This window comes from Chelonoidis abingdonii, chromosome 22 (genome assembly GCF_003597395.2).
Source record: "Chelonoidis abingdonii isolate Lonesome George chromosome 22, CheloAbing_2.0, whole genome shotgun sequence".
NCBI classification, from domain to species: domain Eukaryota; kingdom Metazoa; phylum Chordata; order Testudines; family Testudinidae; genus Chelonoidis; species Chelonoidis abingdonii.
In genome coordinates this window covers 18102466-18121543 of record NC_133790.1, presented here as the reverse complement: position 1 = coordinate 18121543, position 19078 = coordinate 18102466, and the positions used below count along the sequence as shown (strand labels likewise).

The following is a 19078-nucleotide window of genomic DNA, read 5'->3' as shown; positions in this document are numbered from 1 at the left end:
AGCCGCCCTCACCCAGTCCAGCCAGGCCTTTGGATCGCAGCTGTCTATAGTGCCCCTGGTAACGGCTTGCAGGCAGTACAACCCTGGCTCACTTGCCATGGCCTCCAAACACCTCTTCTAATCCTCACACGGACCTTCTCCTGGGCTGATGAAGCTCCCCTCAATCCTCCAGTATACAGTCCCCTCTCACCACTCCTTCCTCTTGCTCCACAGCTCCGTCACAGGGTTCCCCCCAAACCTCCCAACTCCTGATCAGACACAGGAGGAGTTGACCCAGACTGTGGGGAAGATCACTGAGGTGAGCAAATCTGCCAAGAAGCGCAGGACCCACCAAGGTAGAGGAGGAACTTTGTCACAATGTATACAAACGGATCCAACTGGGACAGAGCATAAAAGTGGAGGGGCCAATTCCTGACTGTTACACCGTTCTGACGCACTGGAGTTACACCACTGTCAAGCTGGTGTCACAGAGTGGAGAATAAAGCCTGAGGACTTACTGACCAGAGGAGCAACTCAAAGGAAAGAGGAAAATTGTGCATGACAGACTGTTTTCCCTGGCCCAACAAGCACACAGTATGAACAGCATGCTGACAGGAGCAATGAACCATGATCTTTATGTTTCATGATATTTATTCTCTTAGGATTTCATTCAAGTTCATAAGCACAGGGCTAGAAATCTTATGTACACAGTAGCTAATTTCAACTTATTTTAACTATCTGAAAAGCTAATATTTTAGCAAATGGTTTCAATATTCAGTTCAGTGCCTCGCTGCATCCGTCCATGACAGAGCTGTTTCGAAAGCTCATTTTGTCTGCCTCAGAGCTTTGAGCAAGGGCAGAGTTCATACAGCACTAAAACTCTTGAGGCTGGAAATTCTAACCAGAACACATACTCTGAGTGTCTGCGGAAGCCTTGCAGTATAGGCCAGTGAGTGGAGGTGGGGATGCCGAGGAGACCTAGGCAGCAATATGTTACAGGAAACAAATTAAAAAGAAACAAACGCTATTCTACTTAATTTATAAACAGCAAGAATGAACTCCATGGCAAACTCTCGTTAACCACTGGAACCATTCCAAGTGCCTGCCTGAAGCAACGGCAGAGACAGGCAGCTAAAATGATGAAAAATAAAGAATTCTTACTGAAAACTAGTCTCTGTCTGTCTCTCTCTGAAGACTATTTAAGATCATTTTTAGGTACTCCCACATCAATCCTATGTATGTACATGGATTGGAAGCATGTATCTAATGGTTAGAGAAAAGGGACTGAGAACTGAGATTCTGTTTCTCTGCCTAACTCTGTCATTGGCTCACTGTATGACCTTGGGAAAGTCATTCACACTCTTTGCACACATCTATCTAAGGTACTCATATAACCTCCATTACCACTGGATCTGAGCATCTCACAATCTTTAATATATTTATTCTCTGAGTCCTTGGGAGGTAGCGCAGTGTTATTCCCCGGCACCACCCCATTTTACAATTGGAAATGTAAGGTACAGAGAGACTAAGTGACTTGACCAGGGTCATGCAGGAAGTCTAGGCTCCGCTCCGGGGCTCCAGCCAGGATGGGGCACCATGCAGCTCCCAGACGCTGCAGTGTGGTCCCACTCCAGCCAGGGAACAGGGTCGGGGGCCACACCAGGCATGGCCCTGCTCCGGCTCCTACGCACCTCTGCATAGGAGCCGGAGAAGGGACATGCTGCTGCTTCCGAGAGCCGCTTGAGGTAAGCACCACTGGGAGTCTCTCTCGATGCCCCAACTCCCTGTCCCAGCCCTGCCCCCCTCCTGCCATCCAAACCACTCAATTCCAGCCCAAAGCACCCTTCTGCACCCCAAAGCTCACATCCCCAGCCCCACCCCAAAGCCCATACCCCTGCCCAGAGCCCCCCCTTCGTACTCCACTCCCCCACCCCAGACGGAGCCCTCTCCCATCCCAGCCTGAAGCCTCCTCCCGCACCCTGAACTCATTTCTGGCCCCACCCCCGAGTCCTCACCCCCTCCCATACCCTAACCCCAATTTTGTGAGCATTCATGGCCTGCCGTACAATTTTTATTCCCAGATGTGGCCCCTGGGCTAAAAAGTTTGCCCACCTGTCATAAACAGATAGCTAAGGGTTAATGTTTCTTTTACCTGTAAAGGGTTAACAAAGGGAACCACACACCTGACCAGGGGACCAATCAGGAAACTGGATTTTTTAAAGCTCAGGGAGGGAATTTTGGGGGATGTGTCTTTTGTCTGACTCTCTGTTCTGTTGCTCTCGGCTCTGAGAGTGAATTTTCTCTCTTCAAGCTTCTGTAATCTTCTGTTTCCAAGTTGTAAGTACAAAGGTAGAAAGACAGTAAGCTTCTATTGTTTTTTTTTGTATACATGTGTGCAGTTTCTGAATGTTTTAAATTGTATATTTTTTGTCAGGGTTTTCATTTTTCTTAACATTGACCTGATCATTGTTAACCTTGAATCAGAGAGAACGTTTTATGCTTTTTCTTTCTTTTTATATAAAGGATTTTTTTTAAGACCTGTTGGAATTTTTTTTCCTAGTGGGCCCAAGGGATTGAGCCTGGCAGCTCACAGGATGGTGGAGGGAAAGAGGAGGGGGGAAGGTAAAATTTCCTCTTGTGTCGTATTCAGAGAGTTAAAGTACAGTTAATCTCTAGTGTACCAGGGCGGGGAATATCTGGGGAGGTAAGAGGAGGGAAGTGGGTTATCTCCCTTTGTTGTAATCCAGGGCATCGGTTGTGGGTCCCCCGGGAAGATTTGGGGAGACCAGAGGGCGCCAGAGACTGAAAATCTGGCTGGTGGCAGTGCTATCAGGTCTAAGCTGGTAATTAAGCTTAGAGGATTTATGCTAGGCATCCACATTTTGGACGCTAAGGTTCAAAATTGGGATTTATGCTTATGATACCACCCCTGCACCAGATCATACTTTCTCTCAGTTTACTCATATGTAAAATGATGCAACAAACACCTGCTCCCCCACAGGGAACTATGGTGTGTAAGTGTTTGCAAAGATTCTTGAGATCCTTACATGAAAAGTGCTACAGAAGCAGTCTCAGGACAAGCCCATACTACAAAATTAAGTTAATCTAAGTTATGTTGACACACAGCCACTGCAATAATTAAATTGCTTTTGCGTGTCCACACTATGTTCCTTGTATCAGCGGTGCGTGTCCCCACCAGTAGCACTTGTATTGATGCAGAGAGCAGTGCACCACAGGTAGCTATCCCACTGTGCAACTTGCCACAGCGTGTTTTGGGAAAGGTTTGCAATGCCTCCTGGGGGCAAACAAGTTGTGCAGGGGTGACTGGGAACATGATTTCTCCATCGCGTAATTTTATCTGCATCCCATAATATTTCACACGTCTTTTCAAAAGCCCCGCAAACAGTGTTCTGTCTAATTTTTTCCACGCACGTGCGGAATGGATTTTGTTATGTGCACCAATATGGAATTGATGTGTGACACATCACCTCCATATTGGTGTACATAACAAAATTCATGTGGCGGGGGTGAGGCCGAGGGGTTCAGAGTGTAGGAGGGGGCTCAGGGCTGGGGCAGAGGGCTGAGGTACTAGGGGTGAGGACTCCAGCTGGGGGTGCTGGCTCTGGGGTGGGGGTTTGGGATGCAGGCTGCCCCAGGGCTACAACAGGGAGAGAGAACTCCCCCCAGGTCTCTCTCCACAGGAGCACCTGGGCTGGAGGGGGGAGACGCCGCTTCCACACCGCAGCAGCTCTGGGGCTGGGGCTGCGGGATAGGCATCTCTCCCCCAGCCGCGACAGGTCTGGGCCAGGTCTAGTTTGAGGCACCTCTCCTCCAGCCATGGCAGGTCTGGGGCTGGGTTGTGGCCCGGGTGCCTCTCTCCTGGCTGCGGCAGGTCTGTGCTGGGGCTGGGTTGGGGCCAGGGCAGGGGTGCCTCTCCACACTGCGGCTCGTCTGGGGGAGAGGCATCTCTCCTCACTGCAGCCTTGAGCGGCACTTAATAGGTTGCCGCGCAGCTTAGAGGATACTTAGACCGCAAACCTGCGTGGCTGCCATTTGTGTGAGATGCATGGATCCTGCACAGATCTCTGCTACTGTTATGAATGTGGCAAGCACTGGGTGCCTGATCCTGCAGTATTTGCAGAGCTGCCAGAGGAGCTGTGGGAATATGACAATTCCTTAGAGGCTAGATTGCCATGCGACATAGGAAGAAACAATTCAAGGTTGTTGGCGGCATTCATGGAGCAGCTGCAGATGATGGAGTGCTGGTTCCCGGGGCCAACAAACCACTGACTGGCAGGATTGCATTGTCATGCTGTTTTGGGAGGATGAGCAGGGGTTGCAGAACTTCAGATGTGCAAGGCCACATTCCTGGATATGTGTGTGTGGTGCTTGCCCCAGCCGTCCAGCACAGTAACACCAAAATGTGAGCTGCACTGACAATGGAGAAGTGAGTGGCAATAGCTGTGTGGAAACTTGCATGAGCATATGCAGATAAGGCAGCTGAACTGACCACTGGCATTGTTTTCCACAGGTGGTAGTGACTGTAGCTGGGATCTCACTCCTGAGAGTAATGGAAGCTGAAAGAGAAGGTGCCCAGCTGCAGACCAGAGCTGCATGCTGCTAGTAATCACTGAGTGGTGTGGTAAGTGTCCTACCGCAGCTTGAGAAATAAGGCAGCCCTGCCCAGAAAACTTCAGCGGAGGACTGCAGACTACCCAGGAAGGTTTCCTCAAGATCTCTATGGAGGATTCACGGGACATCTCGGTGCACATAAACTGTTCTGCAGGGCCCCTCTGCCTAACTGTATGGGGGAATGCAAAGCAAATAGTAGTTCTATTTCTACTGGTAGTTTCACTACCTCTTTTAACATCAGTACATGCGTCCCTGCAATATCAAGCAAACTATGTACTTATCAGAGGTTCCTTCCCCTGCATCAGGCTTGCCTATGCTGGACTGACTGTAAGGACTGGCTGGACTGTGCAGGAGTCAAAAACAAGTCCTGGCTTGCTGCGCCACTGGATTCCCCGGTTGTCTGTCCCTCATAGTTCTCCTCGTCACTGTTCGTGGCAGGGGCCTATGACTCAGGCTTCCCCGAAGTATCCACAGGGCTCTTAGGGGTGGTGGTGGGGTCTCCACCGAGGATGGCTTATAACTCTTTGTAAAAGCAGCATGTCTGCGGCTCCACACCAGAGTGACTGTTAGCCTCCCTGGCCTTCTGCTATGCCTGCCGCAGCTCTTTGGCCTTCATGAGGCACCACTGCCGGTCCTTCTTGTAGCCCTTCTCCTTCACGTCCAAAAGAGCTGGTTGTAGATATCGATGTTTCTAGTCTGGACTGGAGCTCTGCCTGCACAGCCTCTTCTTCTGCATAGACTCAAGACATCCATCACCTCTTGGAGCATTTTTGCAGCACGAAGGTGGCCTGGTTAGCTGGGTAGTTGCTAGGTGACCTCTCCACGCTGAGCAAACAGGAAATGGAATTTCAAAATTTGCAGGGCTTTAATGGGGAGGGGCACATACCTGTGTGCCCAGCTGCTGGGCAGCACAATTCAAAACGGTGACCAGAATTGTTGCAATGGGGCACTGTGGGACACCTCCTGGAGGCCACTAAAGTTGAGGTAAGTAACAGAGTGTCTATATTGACAGTGTGTCGACCTATCTACGTCAATCTAAGCGCTATGTCTCTCACAAAGGTAGAGTTATTAAGTCGGTGTAGCAGGCAAGTTACATCAGCGGGAGAAACATTTTAGTGTAGCTGTTTAGAGTTAGGTCAATGTAAGCTGTCTTGCATCAACCCAACGCTGTAGTATAGACCAGGCCTCAGAGACAGTTGCACTGAAATTAATTGGACTCCATGTGGGAGCAGACAGAACTCCACATGGATAGGACTACTTGGAAGATCAGGTGTTAAAAGAATGGCAGATGGAGAGCTAATTTACATAACCTGACCCTGACCTGCTCTGTCACTTATAGCCACAAAGCTGGAGATTTTACTCGGGATGGACTTTTACAATAGGCTGATCTTCCTCTGATGATTGCAGCTATCTTGTGTGAGGTCAAAGCCTTCGGGAGACACAGATAATTTTTGCACAACTTTATGAAAATCAGTAGATACTGGTAACCCATCTAGAGGGTTGAAACTTTCCTTAAAATTCAAAATTAATGATAGGAGAGATCCACATGCCCAAGATTTTAATAAAAATCATGCAGTCAAAAAGGTGAAAAGAAATTGCCTCTTCTATTTTTTAAGACTGAAAAGGACTTATACAAATGGTTGATAAGGTTAATTTACAAACCATTTGTATTTTTTAGTAGAAGAGGCAATTTCTTTTCACCTTTTCAACTGCATGATTTTTACCTACTCCTGACAAAAAGAAAGATGAATCTGTAAACTACACAGCTCAGATGGGTAAATTCAACTGCTTTCATCATTTCAATATTTGTTCAGAGCAGCAGCTGTAGCATTGGTTAGGTATTCAAGACCACAGCCACAACTCGTGACAGTAGTGAAAAAATGAAGAAATGCAAACTGACATCTAGAGAGACAATGCACATGGGGGGATAAAGACAAAACACAACACTCCCAGGCAAACTGAAATAGCTCATTCTCCGTTGGACGGGAAGGTTTTGCTTCCTCCCAAAGAAATTATTTTTCAAAATGTAGAAATGCTTTGTAAATTAATCTTATATTGTTGTATAAGCCCTTTGCAATAAATTGAAGAGATGCACCTCAAGTACATGCAATGTTTCAGAAACTATAATTCTCAGAAAAAAGAGGTGTGGGCTGGGAATCACTCATGACAGCTGTGATTTTAAAATAAATATTTCAAGGGGGGCACAAAAATTGCAAAGCACTGAAAAAGTAGTGGGAGGGCTCCAATTCATAAAAATGATGGCTTACTTTCTATAGCTTTCTTGTTGTCACTCAGAAGAACAAGGCATATGGTAATAACATGACACTTGTATAGAGCTTTCCATTCAAGACACTTGACTCACAAAGCATTTTGCAAAGATTAAATCCTCCCTTCACCCCATGAGGAGAGGTAAAGTTCTGCCTCCTTTCATACACGGGGACAATGAGGCACAGAGGTTAGAACCTGCATTTTTACGAGTGCCCATTAATTTTGGGTTCTCATTTTAAAATGCCATAGGTCTGATTTTCAGAGATGTTGATGTCAGAGATAAATATAAATATATTACTGGGGCTTCATTCTCCCCTATGCCAAGCTCAATGCACTGCAGGACCAGGTGCCACTGTAGAGTTAGTCCCTAAGAGACCTTATGTCAAAGCAGAGCTGAGCTCTATTCTGACCTTGGTTCCTACTTTGGGGGTGGTGATGGTTGGAGCAGGAGTTGGATCTGCTGGCTTTATACCATTGCAGAATTCCCATCTACCAGGTGGATTCTCTGTTGGGGATTTGCAGCCAGCAGCAGGAAGGGCTAGAGCACAAGAGAATCTAGCTAATTAAATTTTCTGATCAGGAACAAGTAGCACCAGCTGTAACATTCCAGCTCTGCTTTAAAAATGTGTATAGTCTCCTCTCTTTTCCTCCATCAAAGGGGATGGAATATTAAACCTGTTCTTGTCCATGCACACTTTCTCCTTTTGTATTCAGAACATTGGGAATACACAACAGCTGTTCCATTTGCACAGGAACTGGCAACATTCTAAATACTGAGATAACTATTCACAACGCCTAACCAGTTTGTTGTTATGAACAGCAGGAATAGATAGATCATGAATGTGAAATTCATTTTCAAATAATTAATCATGAGAAAGAATGGCCATGACTCAGCTAATTGTTTTGAACATTGATTTTCTGGGTGCTTACTTTGTTAAAGAAACAATATTCTATTGCAGCTTTGGGAAAGGAAATAAAATCTTTCCCAACTGTGTTCCTGAAATGTTAAGTGCAAGGAAATTAGCTTGGCCTGCTAAGCAGGTATTAAACCTTCAAGTAAATGTATATCTAACTACCTTGGCTGCACACAGATGAGCCACTGAGAACCCTTCATTCCATGTTACATTTAATCTTTCTTGTTCCTCAATGCTGTAGTTTCCCGTGAGGTGAACTGTTTCCCAGCACAGATCACTGGCCATTTAAATGTATTACTAAAATCACAGCGGCTTCATTAATGATGTGTTAACAAGAAACCCGATAGCAATAGAGAGAGACATCAGTGCTAAATTCAAAAACCATCAGCCTGCCTGCCAGCTGGAGCTGGTCTAATCTTAAAGATCTATGAAAATTTACAGAGAGTAACATTGCTATTAGCTTGGCTTATAGATTTCATTTTTTACATTTATGAAAGAAACCTTTCTTTAGCTATATAACTATGTATGGATTATTTATATTACACATAGGTTTAATGTCTCTTGCACTGAAGAATTTAGAGGGTAGGATTCTAGTTAGAACAGAAATCTCTTTTGAGATTCTTTTAGTCTGAAGTCCTCGTATTAAGGGCTGTACACAGAAACAGCACAGATTGTTTAAAGAGACAAACTCACAAGGTCTGGAGTTTCCCTATAGTCCAAGATCAAACCCTTCCATTAGTAATGGAGAAAAAAATACTTCCATAATCTCATATGCGATTTATTTTTATAGAACTGAATCATGTGAGCCAAGCAAATTACTTTTAAATATACCTTGCAAAGAGCATTAAGTTTCTATGGAAATTGATGTTTTTCCAATCCCTGTTCCTTTTCCGGTGATGAAATCATTAGGAAATATTGTCATTTTAGCTTTAGGAGATGCATCTGTTTTTGATTTTAACCATCAAGAGTCAAAGAAATACCAATATTTGTTACAGATAACAGCTGAAATCCTAAAGGGAGTTAAATATACTCCACTCACCCATAGCTTGATTGTGTTCAAGAACTGCAACCCTGAATGTACCAGACTGCCTGGGCCTGACCGTACAGTCCTTCCTCATGCTAATGTGCACTTATATCACTGACTCCAAAAGAACTACTTGCATGAAGAAGGCTTGCACAAACATATTCTACATGAACATCAACAGTCAGAATTTCAGCAAAGCCCTTCACATGCACAAGTGATCACAGCCGTACCCTGGATTGTCAGTCTACAACAGGGCTGGGAAAACTATGGCCCAGGGGCCACATCCGGCCCTTGAGCTCCTGCCAGGGAGTGGGGTCCAGGACTTGCCTTGTTCCAGCCAGGGAGTGGGGCTGGGGGTTTGCCCCACCCCGTGCCGCTCCCAGAAGCAGTGGCATGTCCCCCATGTGGCTCTGCATGCTGCCCTGCCCTAAGTGCCATCCCCCTAGCTCCCATTGGCCAGGAACCACAACAAATGGGAGCTGCAGGGGCAGTGCCTGCGGACAGGGCAGTGCACAGAGCCACCTGGCTGCACCTCTGCATGGGAGCCAGAAGGGGGACATGCCGCTGCTGCTGGGAGCTGCTTGAGGTAAGCGCTGCCCAGAACCTGGACCCGACTCCCTCCTGCACTCCAACCCCCTGCACCAATCCTGATCCCCCTCCTGCTCTCTGAACCCCTTGGTCCCAGCCCAGAGCCCCCTCCTGCACCCTGAACTCCTCATTTCTGGCCCCACCCCAGAGCCTGCACCCCATCCACAGCCCTCACCCTCTCCCACACCCCAACCCCTGATTTTGTGCGCATTCGTGGCCCACCATACAATTTCCATACCAAGATATTGCCTTCGGGCCAAAAAGTTTGCCCACCCCGATCTAGATTATAAAGAAGATTCCTGGTCTAGATGCAACGTACAGCAGATTTACCTCAGGACCAAACACTGAATTTGTTTATGCTGTGGTGAACTATTACATCCACTCCTATATACATGTGCATGTATAAAGCTGGCCTTTTACTAGTTCTGGGAAGCAGGATTTAGTGAAAAGTAAACAATGTCTGGGACTCAAGAGCAGCTGGGCGTGTTAGTAACCTTATTCTCAGGGAACATTGTGCAGTTTCTACTAGACATAAGGGAAAAGTACAGGACAGCATTACTTCTATTCTAATTCCTCTAGGATTAACCAACCATGCATCACACAGCCACAGAAGAAAGAATAAACCACCCAAACAGCTATTGTTATTTGGGGGACAGAGATAGGGGAATAAAAGAAAGAGTTACTCCAAGTTTTATTTCATATATAAATTATTTTTGGTCAAGGTAAAATTACTATCAGATTTCAGCCTATTTAATGCTGCAAAATAAATGTCTGGGTTCAATATTTCCTTGTTTTAAGGCATCTGATCCACATTACATTTATCTTTCAGCATGAAAGCAAACTGTGATGAAAGCTTAAAGCAGGAGTGTCAAAAATATGCCCCACTGCTCAGATCCAGCTTGCTTGACAGACTAGATTTTATGCTGCACCTTTTCAAAGCCATTGCCCAGGAGAAGCAGGGGCATCTGTTGTTTTTAAGATGGTCCCACACATCTTCTGTACTATGCAGGTAGTTCCTCTAGACACTGGAGTAACAGGGGGAAAACAGCCCAACAGAAACAGGACAAAAAAATCTGGAGTTTAAGCACAACACATGTTCTTTTCCGATGTATTTCATTCAAGAAATTGCACCCAATACATCTCGAGAGGTTTGAATAAATGTATCAACTAATCTGTCACTGCTATTGGTTAGTAACTTGGCTGTGCCCTTTATTTTTTAAAGAATCTAAAAACTAAAATTTACTTAGCTTAAATGACTGAAATCCATCTAATTAGATGAAACAAAAACTCTAGCCATTGCACAGTTCATGACCTATGAACCTCCAAGATTTGCTTAAAAGGTCAGTTGAGGACAGAAACCAAAACCAAATGTTGCCATAGCTAGTGAGTGGTGCCTGAAGGTCAGAAGTGGGAGTCAGAGAACAGGGGTGTTTGAATGCAATCCATGTTAAACCTGGGTCCCAGGACTCAGCTCTCTCTGGGAACCCCTAACATTGCATTAGCACTGAATTCAAGAGTTTTAGGTAAGAAACTTGGTTCTTTTAGAAGCAGCAGCCTGGGTAAAGATTTGGTTGGTCTGGGTTTTATTTTTTTTTTTAACTTTGTTTTTAAACAATACATCATGTAAATTACAGAAAAGATGACAATCATCATACACCATGAAAAAAAAGAAATGAATAGATTGCAATAAACATGTTGCCTATTAAATAGCAAAAAGAGTAACTTAGATCAGCTTTAGTCATTTCAATTATCTAATATTCATGGCTACTTATTCTGTATCTTAGTTCCTGATAAAATATCAAACTACGAACCCAGATTTCTAGTGTACAAGATAAAACAAGTTTTTCCATTTCTGTCTGGTAAATTAGTGATCATCCACCATTTCTGGTGGCGGGGAGGGAAAAGCACTGGAGTTATTGTAATCCTCACTAACAAGAAGAGATAAAGTTTACTGTACAGCATATTGTAGAGTCAGGTTCCCAAAGATTAATTGGTCATCAAGTTCCAAAGAAATGCATAACATCCTGTCCATAACAGATTAGAGGCAAATCACTAAACTCCTCACTCCACTTCTTACAGTGACAAAGCTGCAAGTCTCGTCTCAGTTTTCATCCAGCAGATATAAAGCGGAGTTTGCATCCTAAAGAGTATAACTCTTATTGAGGAGGGCCAGGTGTGGACCAGTCGCAAATGGTCACCTCATGCCCTACTGTTCAAAAGTCAAGAGATGTAAAGTCCTTCCTTCTTACCTCTACCATGAAATAGGATTATCAACCAATGTAAATTCTCCTTTGGTCTTAATGGCATTTAAGAAATCTCTTCCTCTGACCAACACTAGAGAGGGTGCCTATGATGGAGATGCCTCTATTCTCTTCTCTATGGATTGGATTTTCCATCATATTCAACTTAAGTGCCTTTGAAATAAAGTTTCTCTCTCTCATGAATTCTTTGAAAATAGAGGGCATGAAATATCAAACATGCTTTTAATAAACTTGTTTATTTCACTGATTTTTCCCTTGGCTAGTCTCTCAGTGGTATCCAGACAGATTTCTGATTTTTACCAGGTAAGTGTCCTGCAACCAAATGCTCAAGAAAAAAAGTGCTGACAATATTAAACACAATCAGAAAAACTTCAGAGATTCATTTGCTCAATGGTTCAGAGACTTTCAAAAGGATGAAAACAGTCAAGTTCTTTGCAGACCTATCTTCAGACAAACTCAAAAGACAGAGGCAAGGTAAGCTAAAGTTGACAGACTTAAAATGCTCCAATCTAAGTTTTGGGAGGGATACAACAAATTTCCACAAATTAATTCTAAATTTTTGGGGCCCTGATTTAGCAGTGGAGGTCAGCTGGATTGTATGAGCTAACAGCACATGGGTTTAAAAGACACTAGGGGCCCAACACTCTCAGCAGAAGGTGTTTGCATTCCATTCACACTTCAAGGAGTAAACCCCAGCTTGAGGAGACAAACCCAAGCTAATTCTTATTGAGCTAGTGCTCTAAAAACAGAGTGCAGCCCTGGCAGTGTGAACAGTGGAAGGAGCTAGTCAGCCCGAGTACATGCCTACCGTCTCAGACAGGTAAGTACACTTTGGGTGGCTAGTGCCTCCTGTTACTTTGCCACAACACTATCTTTGGCATGCTAGCTTGATCACAGCTAGCGTGGATATGTCTCCTAGAGCAGGGAATTACACCCCCAGCTCAAAGGGTACACATACCCTTAGTGTGACTCTGATTAGTTCATTAACCTGTAGGTCAGGTCACAATGACAGGAAGGGAAGGACGGAGGCAGGAGGGATGCTGTTTTAAAGAAATTAATGTCTCCTTTTGCTTTATGCGAACACACACTCACATAGAAGTGCATAACTGGGGACACTTTTGAAATGCAGGAGTATATTTTCAAAGGCTGGCAGTTAGGCACCTAACTCCCACTGATTTTTCATATGGCAGTACTGGAAAATTTAACCAGCTACTAATACTGACTAAATTCTGCCTTTTTTTATCCCTAGAGGAAGCAGTCTCCTTTTGCTTCAATGCTGATCAATTGTATTCCTCTAGTCATATGCCTAGTTCATTTTGGGAAGAACTGCAAAGTGGAGTACAATTTACAACTTTTTGTGAAATCTCAGTTAATCATGTCCAGTTGCTCCCACTCAAGTTGGGACATTTTATTGTGCAACCTTTGCAATTAACATTTACAGGCATTAAAATCATATACTCTTTTTTTTTTTTTTTTTTTTTTTTAAGTCCACAGTAATCTTCATCGGGTGAACGCTTCCTTTGAACACGAGCTCCAAGTTGCCACCACTGTGTTACATACTCTACAAAGCATGGTATGAGATTTACAAGTTGAGGCCAATCCTAACAGAGGTCTGAAAATTCACTTAGAGAAAATGTATGATCTTAAATAAGAACTGAAACAAACCTCTCCTACTTTCTGAGATTTCTCTAATGCAGATATACAGCCTGTTGGCAGGGCCGCCCAAAGGATTCAGGTGCCTGGGGCAAAGCAATTTTGGGGGCCCCTTCCATAAAAGTAAGTTGCAAAACTATAGAATATTATATTCTCGTGGGGGCCCCTGTGTGCCCCATTTGCCTCCCCCCCGGTGTCCCTGCCTGTTGGGAAAGTTTCAGAATTGACAGAATGACTCAAGGAAACCCCCGTGAACATCTACCTTGAACAAACAAGCTCTTGGGACAATGAAACTAGTCTATCATATGGAACTCCTCAAGCTACATACAATGAGCATGGATTTACACATCCCATTCTAATTAGCATTATCAGAAGTAATAGGCATAAACATTCATGCTCCACGAGCCCTTATTTTTTAAATAGCCAATCTTGAGCACTTTTTTAATGTGGAGAGAGGAGGGCAGAGGCTCTTAAGAGACCCTTCACTTAACACATACAGAGAGTTAAATACTCAGAACTTAAGCTGATCCTTGTTTTAACTCTCTAAGGCAACTGGCCCAGACACTACACTTCTGAACATAGGACAGAGAAAACATTGCAGTTATCTCCAGGTCAGAGTTTGAATTCTCCAACCTTCACACAGTTGTCTCGTCATCTATCTATCTGCTGCTGAGACCCAAAATTCCTTTCTTTTCGTAATTCTCAGGATAAGGGGCACTGCAGATATGTCGTCCTTCCGTACTGAACTATAGACTCCGTCCAAAATGCTGAACAACAATTTTAAAACGGGACTGGTGACTCTCAGTGTTGGACACTATGAACTCCCTGCTCCAAACATCCTCCTCCCCCCTTCAATCGCTCTCCAACTTTAAGTGCATGGAACTTGCCACTTTTTTCCATGAAAAGATCATTACCACATGAATTTCACATCTGCCAATTCTTCTACCAGTATGGCCCCAACCACTGTCCTTCTACTGGTCTCGCCTAACATCCTTCCTGGTGGCATCTTTGCAGCAAAATAATCTTCTTGAAATTCAATGCTATTCTTTGTTGAATTGTTTTCTGCGACCTCCAAATAGATATTGCAAAACAGACAAGGGCCACAGCAACAAAGTCATGAGTAAAATTTTCAGAAGTGCCTAAGTCTCTCTTAAAATTGGGACTTGCGTCCTTTTAAAAATTTTTACCCCATGTGCTTCACAAATAAAAATACCTGAGCTTTCACCAGTATTCTCATGAAACACTTCAGTTTTCTCACCAAGGAGATATGGTGCCAACTAAGATGATATACTTGTTTTTCCTGTTTGTAGCCTTTGTGATTTCCCCATCATCTGCTTGCTTTCTGATAAAGGAATAATTGACAAAAGCCAACAGGTTTCCTTAGTAGGGGATTTTTGATAAATTCATTTAATAAAAAGTTCTAAGATACAGATTAATTTTATTTGTAAAATATTATAGGTTAACTCCCCTGAAATGAAATATATAAAAGCTCTGATTTATCGATTAAAACCTTGTTTAGTTTTTTTAAAACAGACAAATGATTACAATGGTCCTTTCTGGCCTTGGAAATCTACGAGTCTGACGTCCAGTATAACACAGACCATAGAACTTCCTCAAAATAGTTCTGCTGTCCTAGCAATGTTGGCCATCTCTTACCCTTTTATTTCTACTTAAATTCTAGTATTTTAGCACTATTCAAACAGTACTTCTCTTCGAAACAAGCGCTATAACCGATTCTTACAGAAAAAAACAGAGGAGACTGTGCCGTGTCAGGATTGTACCCTGCTATGTTGATACCAACAGGTTCTGCCCAATGACCCAAAAGTTCAACTTCAAACTTAACTTTCTAACAAATACTTCTTTAGTCACTCTGTGGTATATGACTTATACCAGGACTCTGAAATCAGAACATTATTTATTCTGAACCTTTAAATGAGGCTTTGGTTTGAAACATAATCCTGGCGTTTTTCAGAGCTACTCAGAGAACAGAATTAAGCCATTTTGTGAGCAGAATAGAGCTGTATTTCATGATAAATCTGTTATTTTTAAGCAACAACACAGTAGCTAACAAAACAATAGCAGCTCAGGACTGCAGCTGTGTTCAACAACCCAGGCCCTCCGCGTACAATGACTCCACATTTGAAAGCAACAGAAAAAACAACCCTACGGTTTCCCAATTTAATCAATCGCAAATAAGAGGGAGTTTAGAATATTTTGATTATAGCATTTAAACTCGCTGCTCTCAGAGTATCAAAACAGTTATTTTATACTTCTTGTTCCTCTGCTTTATGATGTGCCGAAATAATGAGAGAGAAGGAGGAAGCCTGGAGAGTTTCTGCCCCTCGCTCTTTTTTTTTTTTTTTTTTTAAATAAATGTCTTTGTTTTTGCATAACTCAATATACCCATCTCAGAAACAAAGACAAAAAGATTCAGCAACACAATCTCAATCTTGTTTTTTTGAAAGGCTGCATGAATATGCACTGTCAGAAACAGAAATATAATAGTTGTAACTGTTTGCTCACCCTATGTGCATCAAAAATAGTAAGTATGATCAGAGATGATTAGTACTTAATGAAGTATAAAAAGATCAAATATAATAATTAGATAACAATAGCAAATACTGACTGAATTAAGCAGACAAAAAGTTGCTTTGTGAAACTAAAACCTGTTGCAGTTGGATCACTCAGCTGTACAGAAGTTGTTAGGTAATCAAGAACACATCTTGAAGATTTCCCCCACAGTTGTTTTAATTGTATAATTTTAATGACTACAGACACACAAAACAAGGTTGAGAGTCCTGTAGGAGCCTAGCACTTCTAACAGCTCTTGTCACATCAAGTATTTCAAATATGTTTTATTTCTGGTTGGAACCAAGTTAAGGTCTTTAAAAAAACGTAGGCCTGAGGAAAGGAAGTCTTGTTGCTTCTTTATCTGAAAAGTTGATTTCTGCAATGTCTGGATTCTCCTGAACTAGAGCAACTTTTTGAAGAGCTGCTGGCACTGTCAGAGCCACTTGGGTATAAACTGTCAGTTTTAGAACTGCTACAAGCTTTATAAACCTCAGGCAGGACCCCCAGGTCTATAGTAGATTCAGAACCAATTAAAATGAAGTAAATAGAAGAAAACAAGATGAAAAAAATCAGAGAATCTTCTTTCTGGTTTGGGATTCCATCCTTCTATCAAACTCTTTCCTAAAATGAAAGGATACACATTATGGATTCCCCCCGCCCCCCAGCTTTATTTGCATTAAATTTTTAACTTTCATTCAAAATTGCAACTCATTCCTAACCTTCAACGTAACTGCTTTGCCAGCTTTGGACCACTCTTCTACAGATTGTTAATTGTGCTGCATTTCATGGTAGTTTTATGATTTGCACAAATGGAGCTTAGAATGACATCACCAAGTCCATTTTCTTCCACAACAAGATTTAAACTCCTGCCTATAGAAGTGAAAGGCTACTGGGGTACAGCACTACCCCATTTAAGTACCTCTATAGTCCCCTAGCACTTCTTTCATTTCTCTTTTTTAAAGATGTTCCTAATTATGCCTTTAGGTACCTTCAAACCAATAGTCATCTTCTAATGGGATCAGAACATATTTCACCGGACCGTCCAAGAGTAACAAAACACATAATAAGTAACCCATCGTTTCAATGGGCTTCAGCACTCAGAACACAGAACCCCTAAGCACTCTGATCCAGCAGCTGCATAATCCTTCATTAATTTAAGCCCTTTATGCTCGTTGGGGTAGCGTCTTGGCCAGTCCAAATATATCTGAATTGATAAATGAATAATACATACTACAGTATTTAACAATGACATAGACATCCCTTTGGACAAACAGATTGTATGAGCACAGGAATACACTGTGTGTGTACAGGTGAGCAGCACACGTGTAACTTCGCAGTAGAACAGAATGTGGGGAAACTCCTGGGGCCTGCCTGACAAGCAGCTGTGAAGGCTGGATGACATTTGGTAGTGAGCAGGCAAAACTGACTTGTACAGGTGTGCAGAGGACCAGTTTACAGCATCAGGTAAGCTCATAATGTACCTAATACAGAACAAGACTGTCAGTGCCCTGAGGAGCCTTCATGGCAGTAGTAGGAGCAACTCTCATATATATTTATTCTAAACTATTTGCATTTCTACGGCGGCTGTCACCATTGTATCTAGATCACAGAGGCTAGGAAAGAAGAACAGGCAGGATAAAGTATCAACAAAGTGATCCCTAGAAGTTAGGAACAAAAAGGGAAGAGGCAGGGCCTAACAAAGGGATTAATTCTGGGGGAATGAACAGTATTTGGCCACTTACTAGCCTCAATGGGTTTCTAACATTTCATTGATATGGAATAAAGAGAGAACCTTCCTTTCATGCATAATATTTTTTCCTTCTTATAACACAATCCAAGCACACTGAATTGTGAACAAGACTCATGGAAATTCTCTCTCTTAATACAAACCAGCCAGTAACACGTCTTTATACAGCACTTTGTATTTACACACACACTTACCCATTCCTGTTCCAGTAGGATCACCTCCTTGAATCTGCAGAATTAAAAACAAAATACTATATCCTACAGTATACTATAGTAAAATATACCTAATATTTAGATATGAGAAATAAAATATTTTCACAAGAGAGAAATTCTGCTCAACTTTTCTTACTTCTAAATGGTGTGTTGGGCAAGCTAATAAACAGAAAATTATTACAACTAGTTTGGGGCTTCTATTATCAGTTGGTTGTCATATGCTCCTGGAAAATCATCTAGCAGAGTGACAGGTTTATAACAACAACAGGACTCCTGTGGACAAACAAGGAAAAATAAATGAACTGTGTCTTGTACAGGTTAATGGAAAAATATCTTTTCCATCACCTGCTGTGCCCTAAGTTACCCAGTCGATGATGCACTGCATTTAAAGTCTGAAAAGTATTTAGTTTTACAGTCAAAGCTCCAGCAAGAAAAAAAAGCTTTCTGCACTTGCTTCCATCTTTCTAGCACTATATTCATTTTATGAGTTGTAAGAAAAATCCCAAAATAAAGCCAACCAACCAAGATATCCATTGTTTATGTAGGACCTATACAAAAACAATATTTTGGATTTTATTGCTCCAAAGTCAGCAGAGGGAGCGTGCAAGTTAGCTGAAATCACAGTGAAAGCACCATTTTAATTTTGATATTAACCTAGGAACACAGTGCTGCCAAATGGAGAAGTCACTTTCTTTTTTTAGGATCACAGGACCCAACCTAAAGGTCACTGAAGTCACTGGAAAGACTCTCATTGACTTCAGTGTGCTTCAGAAAGTAAGGACTTATCTACACTACTGGCCGGGGTCAATCTAAGACATGCAACTTCAGCTACATGAATAACAGAGCTGAAGTCGACGTACTGAGATCTACTTACTGCAGTGTCTTCACTGCGATAAGTCGACAGCTGACACTCTCCCGTTGACTCCGCTTGTGCTTCTCGTTCTGGTGGAGTACCGGAGTCGACGAAAGAGCACTCAGTGGTCGATTTATCGCGTCTATACTAGACACGATAAATCGACCCCCACTGGATCGATCGCTGCCCGTCGATCCGATGGGTAGCGTAGACAAGCCCTGTGTTGCAAAAACTAGTTAACAATATTTTGTTCCATTTAAGGGAATGTCTGCAGTGCCCTAGGCCAGTGGTTCTCAACAAAGGGTACGTATACATGTTGGGATATGCAGTGGTCTTCCAGGGGGTATATCAACTCATCTAGATAGTCGCCTAGTTT

The 19078-nt window shown here is 42.9% G+C and overlaps 1 protein-coding gene across 2 annotated transcripts in view; it reads right to left on the bottom strand.

Annotated features, from left to right (window-relative positions):
* Positions 1–19078, bottom strand: part of PPIL2 (peptidylprolyl isomerase like 2) — a 152780-nt gene that overhangs the window by 48452 nt on the left and 85250 nt on the right. For both annotated transcript variants that reach the window (XM_032776982.2, XM_032776988.2), the window contains one exon: positions 17832–17865. In XM_032776982.2, coding sequence (XP_032632873.1) covers positions 17832–17865 — 34 coding nt within the window. The remainder of the gene's footprint in view (positions 1–17831; positions 17866–19078) is intronic.